The sequence below is a fragment of the Oncorhynchus mykiss genome, chromosome 8 (genome assembly GCF_013265735.2).
Source record: "Oncorhynchus mykiss isolate Arlee chromosome 8, USDA_OmykA_1.1, whole genome shotgun sequence".
Classification (NCBI taxonomy): domain Eukaryota; kingdom Metazoa; phylum Chordata; class Actinopteri; order Salmoniformes; family Salmonidae; genus Oncorhynchus; species Oncorhynchus mykiss.
In genome coordinates, this window is record NC_048572.1 from 43672000 (window position 1) to 43690988 (window position 18989).

The 18989-nt window shown below is 41.7% G+C and overlaps 1 protein-coding gene across 1 annotated transcript in view; it reads left to right on the forward strand.

Moving 5' to 3' along the window:
* The window catches only part of ankhb (ANKH inorganic pyrophosphate transport regulator b), an 87864-nt gene that overhangs the window by 12257 nt on the left and 56618 nt on the right, over positions 1 to 18989 (forward strand). Inside the window, exon 2 of the mRNA XM_021612594.2 lies at positions 15062 to 15278. Within this exon, the coding sequence (XP_021468269.1) occupies positions 15062 to 15278 (217 nt within the window). The remainder of the gene's footprint in view (positions 1 to 15061; positions 15279 to 18989) is intronic.

Genomic DNA, 18989 nt, shown 5'->3' on the forward strand with positions numbered 1-18989 from the left:
AAGTGAATTAGAGAGCTGTCAGGGGCTGCAGTGTCAATGTGGAGTGAATGTGAGCTGAGTTTTCCTCTTCTGTAACATTATCCACCACCGCCCATCATAGTCTGGGAGTAGTAGCACGAGTTATTGAGCACGATATGTTTTATATGTATAGGAAGTAGCGGCAAGAGAACCGTTGAAGATACATGTTGTAATGTACCTCCCGGGCTGCTGCACTGTGATCGTTGCTGCGGTGTGACATGAATAACCAAAGATTTAACGTTATATAAGGATTCTGTATAGAGATATGAAAGAACAGAGTATTATTCCTGAATATGCTGTTAAAAAGAACACTAGTGAATATAAAAAACCCTGTATGAATAGAACACTATTGAAGAGGAGGAATTTGTGATGTAACACAAATGTATAATGGGTTACTAGAGATAAAGTAACATAATATTGAGAATTATGGGTTACTAGAGATCTGATGAAGTAACAATAGAAACAATTATAATAATATACCGACGTTGCCAAAGGTTTTGAGAATGACACAAATATTGATTTCAGTCTGCTGCCTCAGTTTGTATGAGGGCAATTTGCATATACTCCAGAATGTTATGAAGAGTGATCAGATGAATTGCATGAAAATGAACTGAATCCCCCCAAAAGATTTCCACTGCATTTCAGCACTGCCACAAAAGGACCAGCTGACATCATGTCTGTGATTCTCTTGTTAACACGGGTGCGAGTGTTGATGAGGAGATCACTCTGTCATGCTGATTGAGTTCGAATAACAGCTGGATGCTTCAAAAGGAGGGTGCTTGGAATCATTGTTCTTCCTCTGTCAAACATGGTTACCTGCAAGGAAACACGTGCCGTCATCATTGCTTTGCACAAAAAGGGCTTCACAGGAAAGGATATTACTGCCAGTAAGATTGCGCCTAAATCACTCATTTATCAGAACATCAGGAACTTCAAGGAGAGCGGTTCAATTGTTGTGAAGGTTTCAGGGTGACCAAGAAAGTCCAGCAAGCGCCAGGACCGTCTCCTAAAGTTGATTAAGCTGCGGGATCGGGGCACCACCAGTACAGAGCTTGCTCAGGAATGGCAGCAGCCAGGTGTGAGTGCATCTGCACGCACAGTGAGGCGAAGACTTTTGGAGGAAGGCCTAGTGTCAAGAAGGGCAGCAAAGAAGCCACTTCTCTCCAGGAAAAACATCAGGTACAGACTGATATTCTGCAAAAGGTACAGGGATTAGACTGCTGAAGACTGGAGTAAAGTCATTATCTCTGATGAATCCCCTTCCCGATTGTTTGGGGCATCCGGAAAAAAGCTTGTCTGGAGAAGACAAGGTGAGCACTACCATCAGCCCTGTGTCATGCCAACAGTAAAGCATCCTGAGACCATTCATGTGTGGGGTTGCTTCTCAGCCAAGGGAGTTGCTCACTCACAGTTTTGCCTAAGAACACAGCCATGAATGAAGAATGGTGCCAAAACATCCTCCCATCCATCCAGGAACAGTTTGGTGATGAACAGTTCCTTTTCCAGCATGATGCAGCACCTTGCCTTAAGGCAAAAGTGATAACTAAGTGGCTCGGGGAACAAAACAATGATATTTTGGGTCCATGGCCAGGGAACTCCCCAGACCTTAATCCCATTGAGAACTTGTGGTCAATCCCCAAGAGGTGGGTGGACCAACAAAAACCCACAAATTCTGACAAACTCCAAGCATTGATTATGCAAGAATGTGCTGCCAACATTCAGGATGTGGCACAGAAGTTAATTGACAGCATGCCAGGGTGGATTGCAGAGGTCTTGAAAAAGAAAGGTCAACACTGCAAATACTGACTCTTTGCATCAACTTCATGTAATTGTCAATAAAAGCCTTTGACACTTATGAAATGCTTGTAATTATACTTCCGTATTCCATTGTAACATCTGACAAAAATATCTAAAGACACTGAAGCAGTAAACTTTGTGGAAATTAATATTTGTGTCATTATCAAAAATTTGGGCCACAATTGTACAACTTGCACACCCACACGTAGACGTGCACTACCGTTCAAAAGTTTTGGGTCACTTAGAAATGTCCTTGTTTTTTTGTCCATTAAAATAACTACAAATTGATCAGAAATACAGTGTAGACGTTGTAAATTGCCATTGTAGCTGGAAACTGATGATTTCTTATTGAATATCTACATAGGTGTAAAGAGGCCCGTCACCATCACTCCTGTTTTCCAATGGCACGTTTTGTTAGCTAATCCAAATTTAGAATTTTAAAAACGGCCAGAAATGAAGACCTTTCTTCTGAAACTTGTCAGTCTATTCTTGTTCTGAGAAATGAAGGCTATTTCATGCGAGAAATTGCCAAGAAACTGAACATCTCGAACAACGCTGTGTACTACTCCCTTCACAGAACAGCGCAAACTGGCTCTAACCAGATTAGATTGAGGAGTGGGAGGCCCTGGTGCACATCTGAGCAAGAAGACAAGTACATTAGTGTCTAGTTTGAGAAACAGATGCCTCACAAGTCCTCAACTGGCGGCTTCATTAAATAGTACCCACAAAACACCAGTCTCTACGTCAACAGAGAAGAGGCGACTCTGGGATGCTGACCTTCTAGGCAGAGGTCCTCTGTCCAGTGTCTGTTCTTTTGCCCATATTAATATTTTATTTTTATTGGCCAGTCTGAGATATGGCTTTTTCTTTGCAACTCTGCCTTGAAGGCCAGCCAGGATCCTGGAGTTGTCTCTTCACAGTAATTTGAAGAAGTAAATGTTTCAATACAAGATCACATGGCGAACAGAGGGATTGAGCATTGGGACTGATATTAAATTAGAGGCCGCCATCTGGTGTTTGGTTAGAAATAAGCTTCCTGTGGAACAATAGATAACCGCCAATGCTCACTAAACAAAAAACAGACTAAGGGACACAGTTGGGAAATTTGGGACAGAGGTATGAATAATAATGGTAAGAGACGTTTTTGGCAATTACTAATTATTATTAATCAATAGTTTGGGTAGAACCAGTAATTTAAGTAAGAATGTAATCTAAAACACTGATCTGTTTCCATTACGTGGAACTGTGTCCAGAATATGTAGATCCAAGTAAAAGTTTAGGGACAGACTATTGAGTTGATAAGCCAGCACCAACTTTTTGAATGGTTCTTTGTCTCTCCCTTTTGAGGGGCTTTGACAGGAGCCTTTTGGACCTCGACTTGGCGCTCTGGTACCACTTGCCAATGCGGTAGCAGAGAGAACAGTCTATGACTTGGGTGACTGGAGTCTTTGACAATTTTTGTGGCCTTCCTCTGACACCGCCTAGTATAGAGGTCCTGAATAGCAGGAAGCTTGGCCGCAGTGATGTACTGGGCCGTACGCACTACCCTCTCTAGGGTCTTACGGTCAGATGCCGAGCAGTTGCCATACCAGGTGATGCAAGCGGTCAGGATGCTCTCAATGGTGCAGCTGTAGAACGTTCAGTCTTCTGATGTTGGTGTTGTCGTGCCTTCTTCACAACTGTCTTGGTGTGTTTGGACCATGATAGTTTGTTGGGGATGTGGACACCAAGGAGCTTGAAACTCTCGACCCGCTCCACTACAGCCACGTCAATGTGACTGAACTTGTTCTGGATTTACTGACATTCATGTCTTAAAGTAATGATAGGCTGTTGTTTTTCCTTGCTTGTTTGAGCTGTTCTTGCCATAATATGGACTTGGTATTTTACCAAGTAGGGCTAATCTTCGGTATACCGTCACAACACAACTGATTGGCTCAAACGCATTAACAAGGAAAGAAGCTCCACAAATTAACTTTTAACTTGAAATATTGTCTGATTAATTACATTTGATGTTTGATATAGAGGAAGTATATTACCAATCACTTAAACATGTTAAATAACGATCTCTTACCTAGCTTGATGACTGTGGTCATTTCTGCTGTTAGAATAAAAAGAACTGTTTCGAAGGGTCGGGGGTCATGCTACATTATGCTTTAAGTGGCAAGACACATTTTGGTGGGGGAGGACCCCAGACCCCCCTGCCAGTTTCTGTCCCCCCCCACCTCTTAAACCAAAGCTATGCCCCTGGTTACACAATCATTCATGCATAGTGACACACTATTAATAACCATGTTCTTCTCTCTTTGGGATGTGTGTGGTGTCACGGCAACAGAATGGTGACAGTAGAGAAGCCTTATATCTAAGCTGCACGAGAATGAATTTCACTCAACTTTATAGAATTTTCCCCGGTAGTTAAAACCTCTTACTTCTACCCCCTCCTTTTTCGAACATTCTGTTAAAAATCGCGCAACTTTTCAGCGTCCTGCTACTCATGCCAGGAATATAGTATATGCATATGATTAGTATGTGTGGATAGAAAACACTCTGAAGTTTCTAAAACTGGTTAAATCACGGCTGTGACTATAACAGATCGTGTGTTTCATTGAAAAACGCAAGAAAAATTGCTCTCTGCAAGCTAAAAATAATTTCCATAAGTCACTTCCACGAGTTGTTAAAAGAGGACAAAATGTAATATCGACCTGCATGCAATTCATACAAATTCCACACGATGTCGCCATTGTCGTCATTTTCAATTGAATTAATTGTTGGAAAATCCATCTATCTGTCATCCGTTTCTTCCAGTCTTCACCTGGATGTTGTTAATGTAGACATTGGCAGCCATTGATTTGCAAACGAGGAGCTATTGAATATACATCGCCCTGTAATCATTTTGATAGATTATAAACGTTTACTAATACCTAAAGTTGGATTACAAAAGGATTTCGAAGTGTTTTGTGAAAGTTTATCGTCGACTTTTTTAATTTAAAAAAATTACGCAGCGTTTAAAAACAATGTTTTTTTCTGAATGACACAGCTTCCATACAAAGCTATTTTGGGTATATATGGACCGATTTAAACGAAAAAAAGACCCAATAGTGATGTTTATGGGGCATATAGGAGTGCCAAGAAAGAAGCTCGTCAAAGGTAATGAATGTTTTATATTTTATTTCTGCGTTTTGTGCTGCGTCGGATAAGCAGAGTCTTTGTTTACGTCGCATTCAGGCATTTTCAGGTGGTGCATGCTATCAGATAATACCTTCTCATGCTTTCGCCGAAAAGCATTTTAAAAATCTGACTTGCTGGCTAGGTTCACAACGAGTGTAGCTTTAATTCAATACCCTGCTTGTGAATTTTGATCAAGGTTTGAGTTGTAACGAGTACATTTAGCATTTAGCGTAGCGCATTTGCATTTCCAGGTGTCTACTTGAGACATCTGCGTCTCAAGTAGAATCAAGAAGTTAACACTATCAATGTTTCCCTTTACTGTGGTAATTGTGATTGAATCAATTCTTATTAGCCACTTTCAATGCAACACACAAAGAAAAATAACTATGCATGACTTAGTATGCAAAACTAACTATGCAAGACATTTTGTTGTAGGCTGAACGCATCAAGAGTAGGATTCTATTGCATTGACAGGCATGACTCAGGCCCATACTCGACACAGACCGGTGCCCCATAACCAATCAGCTGCTGTGTTGTATTTTGAGACTGGCTTGAATAAGCTAAGTAGCCAATAGGCAGAGCGTAGCATAATTTGTCTGATTCTCTTTAATAATGGTATGGGAATAATAATGCATTTTATTTTGTAAAGTGGTTTCTTGCATCAAACACCACAACATTTTCAGTCACCACGTCTGAAGTACAAGTGGTGAAAAGATTAAGGTCAAGCCCTGCATGTTTTTTTTTCAAAACTGTCATGGAATGTAGGGGCTTCCGAGTGGTGCAGCGGTCTAAGGCACTGCATCTCAGTGCTAGGCGTCACTACAGATCCTGCTTCTTCTTCTTCTTTGGACTTCATATGGCGGTTGGCAACACTTTAAGGTGCATTACCACCACCACCACCACCAGCTGGATGGGAGTGTGAACCACAGTTCTTCTTTCAATCACCCACGTGGGTATATGCTCCTAAAAACCAATGAGGAGATGGGAGAGGCGGGACTTTAGCGCCTGGCTACACAGACACTCATTAAACCGCTCTGGGATATGTGGGACGGTAGCGTCCCACCTCGCCAACAGCTTGTGAAAGTGCAGGGCGCCAAATTCAAAAGAACAAAATCTCACTATTAAAATTCCTCAAGCATACAAGTATTTTACACCATTTTAAAGATAGAATTCTCGTTAATCCAGCCACAGTGTCTGATTTCAAAAAGGCTTTACAGTGAAAGCACCACAAACGATTGTTAGGTCACCACCAAGTCACAGAAAAACACAGCCAATTTTCCAGCCAAAGAGAGGAGTCACAAAAAGCACAAATAGAGAAAATGTATCACTAACCTCTGATGATCTTCATCGGATGACACTCATAGGACTTCATGTTACACAATACATGTATGTTTTGTTCGCTAAAGTGCATATTTATATCAAAAAATCTAATTTTACATTGGTGCATTACGTTCAGTAGTTCTAAAACATGCCGTGATTGTGCAGAGAGCCACATCAATTTACAGAAATACTCATCATATATCTTGATGAAAATACAAGTGTTACACATGGAATTAGAGATATACTTCTCCTTAACCTCTAGCGACGAGCAATCCCGTATCCGGGAGCGTAATCATAGCCTCAAGTGCATTACCATAACGCAACGTTTCCTATTCATGAAAATCGCAAATGAAATAAATATATTGAAACACAAGCTTAGCCTTTTGTTAACAACACTGTCATCTCAGATTTTCTAAATATGCGTTACAGCCAACGCTAGACAAGCATTTGTGTAAGTTTAGCATGGCATAATGCTATGCTAGGCTGTGCTGGCAGCAGGCAACATTTTCACAAAAATAAGAAAAGCAACCAAATTAAATCATTTACCTTTGAAGAACTTCAGATGCTTTCACTCAGGAGACTCCCAGTTAGATAGCAAATGTTCCTTTTTTCCAAAAATTAATATTTTTGGAGGCGAAAAACGTCACGTTTGTTCATCCTGCTTGCTGAGAAATCGACCGAAAATACTTCAACTATAACGCCAAACTTTTTTGAAAAATGTTCTCCATAATATCGACAGAAACACGGCAAACATTGTTTAGGATCCATCCTCAAAGTGTTTTTAACATATGTATTCAATAATATATCCGTGGAGGCAGTTGGTTTCTCATAAGAAACTATTGGAAAAATGGCTACCTCAGTATTTTACGCAACGTTTTCTCCCGGAGACACCATGCGTCCACTCGCCCTATATGGTCTCTTACAGCCATTCTCCAATGGAAATGCCTAAAAAGACGTCACAATTCTGCAGACACCTTGGGGAAAACGTGGGAAACGTAAGCTGACTCCTAGCTGCTTCACAGCCATATAAGGAGTCATTGGCATGAGACTGTTTCAAAAAATGCGGCACTTCCTGATTGGATCTTTATCTGGGTTTCGCCTGTAACATCAGTTCTGTGGCACTCACAGACAATATCTTTGTAGTTTTGGAAACGTCAGTGTTTTCTTTCCAAAGCTGTCAATTATATGCATAGTCGAGCATCTTTTCGTGACAAAATATCTTGTTTAAAACGGGAACGTTTTTCATCCAAAAATTAAAATAGCGCCCCCTATATCCAAGAAGTTAATGCAACCGTTGTCAGATTTTTAAAAAATGTTACGGAAAAAGCAAACCATGCAATAGTCTGAGTACAGCGTTCAGACAACAAAGCAGCCAAAAAGATATCCTCATATTGTGTAGTCAACATTAGTCAGAAATAGCATTATAAATATTCACTTAACTTTGATGGTCTTCATCAGAATGCACTCCCAGAAATATCAGTTCCAGAATAAATGTTTGATTTGTTCGATAAATTATGAACTTTATGTCCAAATAGCTTCTTTTGTTAGGGCGTTTGGTAAACAAACGCTCGTTCAGGTCCAGCCGAACGTCGGACGAAAAGTTATATTACAGGTCGTAGAAACTTGTCAAACTAAGTATAGAATCAATCTTTAGAATGTTTTTATCATAAAGAGTTGCAAAACTACAAACCTCAGATTTCCCACTTCCTGGTTGGATTTGTCTCAGGTTTTCACCTGCCATATGAGTTCTGGTATACTCACAGACATCATTCAAACAGTTTTAGAAACTGCAGAGTGTTTTCCATCCAATACTACTAATACTATGCATATATTAGCATCTGGGACAGAGTAGCAGGCAGTTTACTCTGGGTACCTTAGTCATCCAAGCTACTCAATACTGGCCCCCTGTCACCAAGAAGTTAACGCATGTGAGCAGTTTGGATGAAATTATTGAATAACATGTACGTCGTGTACATTTATTTTCCAATGCTCGCTTACGTAACGTGAGTGGTGTGGTCAGCATGTCAGTTCACAGTAAACATGCGGTGGAAGTTGCACAGAATATTCAAAGTTCAAGTTTGCTCTCAGCAGGCCTGAAATTAGCTCAGTGCCAAATGTTTTTTTGAGAGAACATTGTTTACCTAACTTTAGCTGAAAGGTGTTGCCGGTATCAAAGCCAAAACTTGTATTTCTGCCTAACGACCTATTAATAGTTTTGGTAAAGTTCTGCCTAGATGATCATTTCAGCACCATTCAATTGGGACCGCTTTGATGTCAGTTTTTTTTCTCTTCACTGAATCTCCATTTGGATATTGGTTAGGCTACAATTGGGCTGGGGAAAAGTTGAGGTGAGTGCTGCTCATGATTATCTTGTCTAGTTGGCTCATTTATTAGAACATTTTTCCTGCATGTTATGTAGTTTAACAAGTGGAGGGTAGGAGAGAGATGAAACGTGGATAAAGAAAACATGGGCTATGTTTCAAAATATCACTGTTTTACATGACAGCGGTGACAAGTTGGGAGAAATGGGAGAAATATTATTAGTATTTTATTCTACTATTGTAACGGGTATGCTAGGAGTCAGGAAGCAAGTACAGTGAGTGAATTTAATGAATAAACGAACATGGAACAAAACAAGAAACACGAGTAGCGTACAGACATGAAACATATAAACAGAAACAATAACGCCTCAGAAAAGAACCAAAGGGAATGACAGATATAGGGAGGTAATCAGGAAGGTGATGGAGTTCAGGTGAGTCTCATGAGGCGCAGGTGCACATAACGATGGTGGCAGGTGTGCGTAATGATGAGACAACCGGCGACGTCGAGCGCCCGAGAGTGGGAGAGGGAGTAAACGTGACAGCACCCCCTCCCTGACGCCAGGCTCCAGCCACCGGACGACTATCCTGAGGACCAGGAGCGGGCGGGTCGCTTTTGCTGAGGCGTGGGAACCTGTAGAGCCACCTGATGCGTGAGAACCTGTAGAACCAGCTGAAGCATGGTAGCCTGACGAGCCAGCTGGGACGACGTCGACCAGAGGGACGATCCCGAGGACCAGGAGTGGGCCGGTCGCTTCTGCTGAGGCGCGGGAGCCTGACGAGCCGGCTGAGGCGCGGGAGCCTGACGGGACCCGGCCGAGGCACGGGAGCCGGCCGAGGCATCGCCGGTTGCTTCAGCAGCGGCACTTGGAAGAGATCCCTGATGCTTCCCCTTGGTGAGGCGTTATTCTGTAACGTGTATGCTCGGTGTCGGGAAGCAAGTACAGAGAGTGACTAATTTAATAAATAAACAAACATGGGACAGAAACACAAAAAGCGTACAGACATGAAACAGGAACAGTCAATAACGCCTGGGGAAAGAACCAAGGGGAGTGACAGATAAAAGGGAGGTGATGGAGTCCAGGTGAGTGTCATGAGGCGCAGGTGAGCGTAACGATGGTGGCAGATGTGCGTAATGATGAGACACCTGGCGACGTCGAGTGCCAGAGAGGGGGAGGGGGAGTAAATGTGACAATTATATTATATTCTTACTATAACACGTACTGTATGTGTGTTGACTGTGATCGAGTAGGTTTGTCTTGTCTGTTTAATGAACAAAATAAGGAACTGTTGATTTTATTCATATGGACATAATTCAACTCAAAATATGTAATTCTGTTTTGAAAATACATTTTATTCGACGTATGTTTCTTAGGTCCTGCCTGAACAAATTAATCATGGACTTCTTTTTGATGGTGTATATTCAATGGATTTATTCAAATAGACGCCCACCCACATCTGCACACCACTATTACCACTCCTCAACGGCATGCCCGCATGCACATGGGAGGTATAACATGCATATGCAGGCAAGAATGTGATAAAAAATGGGCCTGTTTGTAATGGGGTAATATAGACATAGCCCCATTTGTTTTGTGGTGTGTAGTCTGTCTCATTTCAACATTTTACATTTTGGACTGAATTGAGCTGAAATTAACCCCCTCTAACCTTGCAGAGGTAGACTTTATGGGAAATGTTCATGTGCTTATTAAACTCAAAAACATTGATTGGTTCTGATCTTAGTGTCACAACTCAGTCTCTACATCTGTAACCTGTTGATACTGATGTACAAGTAAAGAGCTCAGAGTGACAGGGTGGTTTTGACTTGACCTGAAAACAAAGATGTTTGGGCCAGTATCAGAAGAATGCTAATATTTGTCAGCAAGAGTTTAAGAAAAGCATGGGAAATAAACAGCCAAGGAAAAAAATGCAATCTCTGGTCCCATTTAACATGCAATGTACATACATGATAGCGGCATAGAAATTGTAAATTAAATATACTTGTACATCTGAGGGTTCAAATCAAATGGTCCAATTATATTTAAAAGAAAAAAGCTACAATATACTGTATTTGCAAAGAATCCCTTTAATCCATTTCAAACATTTTAGCCTCACCTCTACTACTTCGTCGTAGCTCTGAGTTGGTCATGGTGGGGGATTTCAATACCTTGGTAACTGAAGCCTGTGGAATCCCTACTAATTCTGGTTTTGATATTAGGGTCTTTACTTCTGGGCTGTGAGGCATGAAAGACATGTATTGTTCACTCAGAGACAGGTAGATGACGGAGCTTCTAATCCTGCAACAAAAACAAAACTGGCATTGTCTGAACTAGATTGCTTCCCCTGAAAAAGGCAGCAATAGTGTGGTGCATCACAACACTTGATAGTACCTGATATCTTTCAGCAAACAGACCGACGGCAATATACTATAAACCTATACTGTACCTGTAATCTTAGCCTATATGAGCTTTGAAAACTGATAGTTGGCCACTAACATACTGTATGTGATGGAATTGTGATGAATTTCTGCTTCACCTTATGCAATACAGTTAAAGAATGGGCCATAATGGGGTCTAATACTACAAGCTTGTAGTAGTTGATCTGCTGCAATTATAAGCATGTTAAAGGGTAAGTAGCATAAACATAACCATATGCAACATATTGTCACGTTGGTATGAATGAGTCGTGAGACAGGCGCAGGAATGCGTAATATTTTTTAAAAAATTATATCCAAATTACAGCGTGCCGTGTAAAGGCATGGGGACAAAGACCAAACAAACACTATACAATGCACAACCCACAAACCCAAACAAAAGAGCGAGGAGTACCTCGAATAAATAACACCGGCGCACAATGATAAACACACGGGACGAGACCCGTAATCATCTGCGCAATCCACAAATGGCACAAAAGCCAAAACACAGCACAGGTACTCACACGAACCAACGGACATTGTACCAATAACCAACAGGACACTGGTAAACCAAGGGCACACTAATACAATTACTAATCACTGGGAATAGGGGGCAGGTGTGCGTAATGAAAGTTCTAGAGCGATCCGTGACACATGGATTTGCACAAGTATACGTATCAAAAGTCCCAATGCAAAGTTACACCTCGATTTTCAATTTACGTAAGACTGATCAGAAAAAGAAATTGCAGGGTGTGACGCAATATGGAGAACTCAGCAAGCCAGCCTATTCCCTATAATGTAAACTCCAACAGAAATAACTTCAAATTAAACAAATTTTTTTGCACTCATGACTACTAGTTTCAATTACATTTTCAGCCAACTTTTCAGCTAACTTACAAGCAAATTATTGTTACAAATCAGCTTGCAATGTTCCTTGCCTGAGCTAACTAGCCTGCTAACGTTAGCCCTACTAGCCTGCTAATATTAGCACTTGCTAACGTTAGCAATGTATGATTCAGCCAGTTGCTATCAACACCTAGCTCACAGATACATAAAAGTAAATCAAATATTTGGAAATACACAACGCCATTTAACCAGTTTTCAAAAAACGTTACTGGTATATGCAGTTATCTTAGCCAGTTAACTAGCCTAGCTAGCCAACCAGAGAATACCACCAACTAGTCAGGCAGGAACCCACAAACACACACAAAAAAAGCCAGCAGAGAGAGCGGAGGTTTACCGATTGATGGCCGTGTTAGCTACCGAAGAAGAGTCAAGCAGAAAGGCGCTTCAGACGGAGAGGCCTTTTCACCGGCCGAGGGAGAGTCAGCTAATCCAGTAGCGATATAGTGGGATAAATCCAAAGAAGATATTTTTCAGAGGTAATAATCCAGAGGTGGCATTGGGCACAAGTCAACAATAAGAAGGCAATCAGAGGAAGGCTCCAGCAGATGGCAATGATCACAACAGCACAGTCAGTTAGCTACTGTAGTGCGCTAGTACTAAGCCATTGTTGGAAAACTTGGGTAGCCTACTTCACAGAGAAGAGTTCGTAAAGTTGACCAAACAAGGTGGAGAACGCGAAACAAATTAGGACGAGGTACTAATTAATTAGAGCAGGTAAGAATTATTTTTCTCTTTCCTTTTGAGCCAGAGGCAAGCCTACCGGTGTAGGAGAAGTCAGAGCAGCTGAGCAGGATCATGCAGCGCCCACGTGTGGGGAATCTGATTGGTTGTTTACATCACACCTTGGTGGAATGTAGCTCACCACTGCCAACACTCTGCATGGCTTGTGGCTAACATTAGCCAACTAACACAGAGTAGATTCGCCATATGAAGTTGAGAAATAGTGCATTGTGAGTAGTTTAAATGATATCTGGAAATAAGTTCAATAAATATGCAAATCCCCCAAAACATAACTATGTTTGTAGTTATAAGCTCAGCAAAAAAAGAAACATCCTCTCACTGTCAACTGTGTTTATTTTCAGCAAACATAACATGTGTACATATTTGTATGAACATAACAAGATTCAACAACTGAGACATAAACTGAACAAGTTCCACAGACATGTGACTAACAGAACTGGAATAATGTGTCCCTGAATAAAGGGGGAGTCAAAATAAAAAGTAACAGTCAGTATCTGGTGTGGCCATCCGCTGCATTAAGTACTGCAGTGCATCTCCTCCTCATGGACTGCACCAGATTTTCCAATTCTTGCTCTGAAATGTTACCCCACTTTTCCACCAAGGCACCTGCAAGTTCCCGGACATTTCTGGAGGTAATGTCCCTAGCCCTCAACCTCCGATCCAATAGGTCCCAGACGTGCTCAATGGGATTGAGATCCGGGCTCTTCACTGGCCATGGCAGAACAATGACATTCCTGTCTTGTAGGAAATCGCGTACAGAACGAGCAGTATGGCTGGTGACATTGTCATGCTGGAGGGTCATGTCAGGATGAGCCTGCAGGAAGGGTACCACATTTTGGGGCGGCAGGGTAGCCTAGTGGTTAGAGAGTTGGACTAGTAACTGAAAGGTTGCAAGTTCAAATCCCCAAGCTGACAAGGTACAAATCTGTCATTCTGCCCCTGAACAGGCAGTTAATCCACTAGGCTGTCATTGAAAATAAGAATTTGTTCTTAACTGACTTGACTAGTTAAATAAAGGTAAAATCTTTTTTTTTTTTTATAAAAAAAGATGAGGGAGGAGGATGTCTTCCCTGTAATGCACAGCGTTGAGATTGCCTGCTATGACACACCGCCCCAGACCATGATGGACCCTCCACCTAATGCTCATTCCGTCAATGATAAACACGAATCCGACCATCCCCCCCCTAGTGAGACAAAACAGCAACTCGTCAGTGAAGAGTACTTTTTGCCAGTCCTGTCTGGTCCAGCGACGGTGGGTTTGTGCCCGTAGGTGACGTTGTTGCCGGTGATGTCTGGTGAGGACCTGCCTCTCTCAGCCTATTGCGGACAGTCTGAGCACTAATGGAGAGATTGTGCGTTCCTGGTGTAACTCGGGCAGTTATTGCCATCCTGTACCTGTCCCGCAGGTGTGACGTTCGGATGTACCGATCCTGTGCAGGTGTTGTTACACGTGGTCTGCCACAGCGAGGATGATCAGTCCGTCAGGTGCATGTTCATTAATTATGTATGGTTCATTGAACAAGCATGGAAAACAGTGTTTAAACCCTTTACAGTGAAGATCTGAGAAGTTATTTGGATTTTTACGAATGATCTTTGAAAGACAGGGTCCTGAAAAAGGGTAATATCGGTAACCAGATCATGACTACAACTAAGTTACTACACTATGTTGTTACGTTTGTGAGTAGAAACTCATGCTTTCTATGCTTTCTACCCTTTTTAATGGTGACCATTCATTCAATAGTCATGAGTGTGGCAGGGTCAATCTAGCAAAAGTGTTTAATTGCTTGCAATATCTGGCCCTTATGTAAGTGACATTAATAACTGAAAACAAAAATGGCCTCCCGAGCTAGCTGTGTCACTAGAGATTCTGGGTTTGAGTCCAGGCTCTGTCGCAGCCGGCCGCGACTGGGAGGCCCAAGGGTTGGCGCACAATTGGCCCAGCGTCGTCAGGGTTAGGGGAGGGTTTGGCCGGCAGGGATGTTCTTGTCCTATCGTGCACTAGCGACTACTGAGGCGGGCCCGAGCGCAGTGCATGCTGACACAGTCGCCAGGTGCACGGTGTTTCCCCCGACACATTGGTGTAGCTGGCGTCCGGGTTAAGTGGGCATTCTGTCAAGAAGCAGTGCGGCTTGGTTGGGTTGTGTTTCGGAGGACGCACGGCTCTCGACCTTCGCCTCTCCCGAGTCCGTATAGGAGTTGCAGCGATGGGACAAGACTGTAACTACCAATTGGATACCACGAAATCGGGGAGGAAAAGGGGTAAACTTTTTTTATTTTTATGGATGCAAAGATAAATGCATCTGTCAGCACAAATATTTAATTAAAAAATATATATTCTATATTTTCTCTCAACTCCTATTCTCTCTATCGTCCTCTCTCACAGGCTCTGAACAGGGGTATTGCAGCGGTCAAAGAGGATGCAGTTGAGATGCTGGCAAGCTACGGCTTGGCCTACTCCCTAATGAAGTTCTTCACAGGGCCTATGAGTGACTTCAAGAACGTGGGCCTGGTGTTTGTCAACAGCAAACGCGACCGCTCCAAAGCCGTGCTGTGCATGGTCACCGCCGGGATGATAGCGCTCATCTTTCACGTTCTCATCGGTGAGCTGATTTATCACAAGTTATAATAAGGCAGGACAGTTGTTCTAAGTTCATGAGGTGTATAATTAATGTTTTTACTAAATCTATATATTTTATTAGTGAAATTACCAATGAGCTGCAGGGAATCTTTCATTTTTCCATGCTTATCTCTGCTTTCTTTCCTTTCCTTTGTCTTTTACTGTATTTATTTACACAAAGTATCACGAGTCTGGATAAAATATAACCAAATATGGCATTCTGCATCTATATTTATATTTAGCAAGCTATACAAATGTTCTTAACACTAGAACCACTGGGCCTCAAGAGATCCCCCTTCAAGCTAATGAGCAGTCATTCTGTCTACAACATTCTAACAGCGTAATTAATACATTTCATATATGCTATCACAAAAATAATAATTTGTTTGTGTTTATGAAGGTAAGATTAGAATACGATTATTATAATTTTGTAGTAACACAATAGCATTTTCTTTAGTTTGTTACTGTAGGACATTTGTAAAAACTAAAAACCACTTAAAACACCAACGTTCTAGTGTTCAATGTTAACCTTGGAGTGCCTTTTTTACAACTATGAAACAGAAAGCATATGTTTTGGAATACAGTAACAGCTTATTTTTAGAACAAAATTTAAAAAATACCTCAACCACCAAGAAGCACAGTCAGCAAGAACCACGGTGATGAAAATATCAGTAGCCTTAACGTCACCATAAGTACAAATTGTGCAAAGTGTGCTGATAGTCGGCCGTAGCATTGTCACCGGCTTGTTCGATCCAACCATGCTGTCCCTTCCTTGATCCTGTTTCACACAGCAAAATCAATGGTGTACATATAACTCTGAAACATATGAGTCCAACTGAACTGGTGTTAAAATAACACTTTTGAAAGTCTTAACGATTTAACTCTGTTACAGTGTTCTCCATTCAATTCTTAAAATGTTCAAGATTGTGGTGTTAGCATTGGCATCCAGCCAGAGTGAGGATATCCAACAGTTGGATTCTTTATTCACCCGCAACCTGCATTCACAATGACTGTCAGGGTCAGGAAAGTTTTTACGAAGGCTACCTGATTAATTTCTTCCCCACCATCGGAGTCGTTTTTATTCAGATTTTGTCAATTACGCACACTCTCACTGTGTACGGCAAGTAGGCCAGAGTAGACTGATAGGAGAAGGAGGGGCAAAGGGAAAAATATTTTTTTAAATGGCATGCCCTCCTTAAACTGGTTATAACTACAGTTTTTTGTTTCTGATATTAAGATTCTAACAACGATGTTGTGCTATATAGACTTATTTAAGAAAAGTCAAGGACGGAGGGGGTACTTAAACAATTGCAGAGTAATAAAATTAATACACTCATGAGCAGTCCAAATGACTGCTTTAGCCATTCTAGTGTGACACTACGTTTCTCTCTGCATTACCAATGTTAGCATAACTTCACACTGAAATAAACACTGTTGCAAATGCTCCAGACAGTACTCATCAAGCTTCTTTCTAGAGTCTCCATTATGTGAAAGAATGTTTCCCCAATGATAAGACTGAACACATTTTAATAGGAATGAGACCAAATGTGTCATAGGTTGTACTTTTCCTCCACAAAGACAAACTCTGGTTATAAACACTCCACAAAGGAACAGTGTGCGCAGAGCATGATATGAATGTACACCATGTTTACATTGAGATTCTTTCCATGTGACAATATCATTTGTGTTTCTTCTCATGGAAAGGGGACATGTAACTAAATGCCATTTGCAATCACAAAATGAAAACATTAACAGAATAAGGTGCCTCTAATTCTAATGTAATTTTAACATTGAGCTCAGCATTAAACACCGATGTTCAAAATACCATGCTGTAAGTCCTTCAAACTCAACTCTGGACCTCGACCTGTTTTTCATTTTTCCCCTCTAATCCGGGACTGATTTGGACCTGGGACACCAAATGGGTGTAATTAATTATCAGGTAGAACAGAAAACCGGTAGGCTCTGGACCTCGTAGGTTAAGACTTGAATACCCCTGCTGTAGGTGGTTCCATTGGAGCACATGCAAAAAAAATTAAGGTGGGTTGGAACTTCCTGATTTGGCCTCATTTTTTAGCTTGTTAATTATGAAATGCAGCAGCCATGACTGAAGCCAAATGATAGTTGTCATGGAGATGGTGATTTGAGGTTGGTGTTTCTTGGGTGTCTTTGCCATTCAATCACAACAAACAAGGGTACTGAGTAGTGACAGCAAGATAGGCTTAGCTATGGAGGACTTCTCCGCTAGAGCCCTGCACAGGCATTCATTTTAAAGGGCCATTTCAGAATTGGTTGATGATGATGTCATTGGAAACATATTTTTTACTACAAAACATTTTCACATTGTGACTGACCCCCTCGTTTCGGTCTTATGTAGAAATGTTTGAAATAATGTTTTTTACATTGGATAAAAGTATAGACTCAGAGCTACAAAATGGTATATCATACACTGCAGTTGAGGAACAATGGGAAAGTAATTCTGCTTAGAAAGTGGATAAACTTGTAACCCCATTTCAGAGAAAATGTCCATTGAATATGTTGGTACACATACTGGAGAGCTCTTCTTTGTCTACACCTATTCAGCATCATTCACACTCTCTTAAGCCTTAGCCCCACCCATCTCTAACGATTTTCATGTGAGGCTATGTACTAAACAGAGTGAGTAGGATAGTGTATGTAGTAAACAACCAAAGATTTCAAGAGTAAACATTGTTTAAGTAGGAGCCTACAATAGTCCTTGGCCTACTTTCCAAGATGGCGCAGCAGCAAGAAGTGTTTGTTTTCAACCCATGTAAACATTTTGTATTTTTTGTATAATTTTTTTTTCTCGACCTTATAACTGGAACTTCCATCAAAGGCTAGCCATCAGAAGCTAGCCAGCTAATTAGCTACTAGCTATTTGTCATTGTTAGCCACTGCTAGCAGTCTTTACCTTTAGCTCGGACACCAGCCGCTTTAGCCCGGAAAATACCTGCCAGTCTGCACAGTGCGATATCAGCCCTGAGCATATCGGACTGCTTTTTTTCCACTACATCATCGGATTCCTGCCGCAAGCTCTGGACCATTACACCGGATCTTTGCAGCTATCTAGCTGCTACCGAGTGGCTACTGTGGCTAACGCCCTTGTCCAAAAGCATGCACCAGTTAGCCTCGAGCTAGGCCAATCTCCCGACTAGCAAACTAAGTACACTAACTACAATACCTCTCTTTCCAATTGGCCTGGACAATTTGTCGACACAGAGCCCCGCCGATCCATCATGATTGGTCTGCTGACGCAATTCGGCCGATGTGCTCTGAACCGGCCTCTGCGTCGTGGATGTTGGTGATGATCCATCTGCTAGCCCCGGCCCGCTAGCTTCCTGAACGCCGTGTCTCCCACTCGCCTAGCGTAGTAATCGACTACTGAACGGCTCCCTGTTTCATCTATTGCTGCTCATTGGACCCTATGATCACTCGGCTACACAGCTGATGCCTGCTGGACTGTTCATTAACATGGAACTTAATTTTGTTTATCAGGCCCTGTGTGTAGCTAACTGACCCGCTCTGCCCATTCATCGCCATTTACCCATTGTTATTCTCCTAGCTGTTTACGCGTTGTTGTCTTAGCTCTCCCAATCAACACCTGTGATTGCTTTATGCCTTTCTCTAATGCCAATATGCCTTGTATACTGTTGTTTAGGGCAGCTTTCATTGTTTT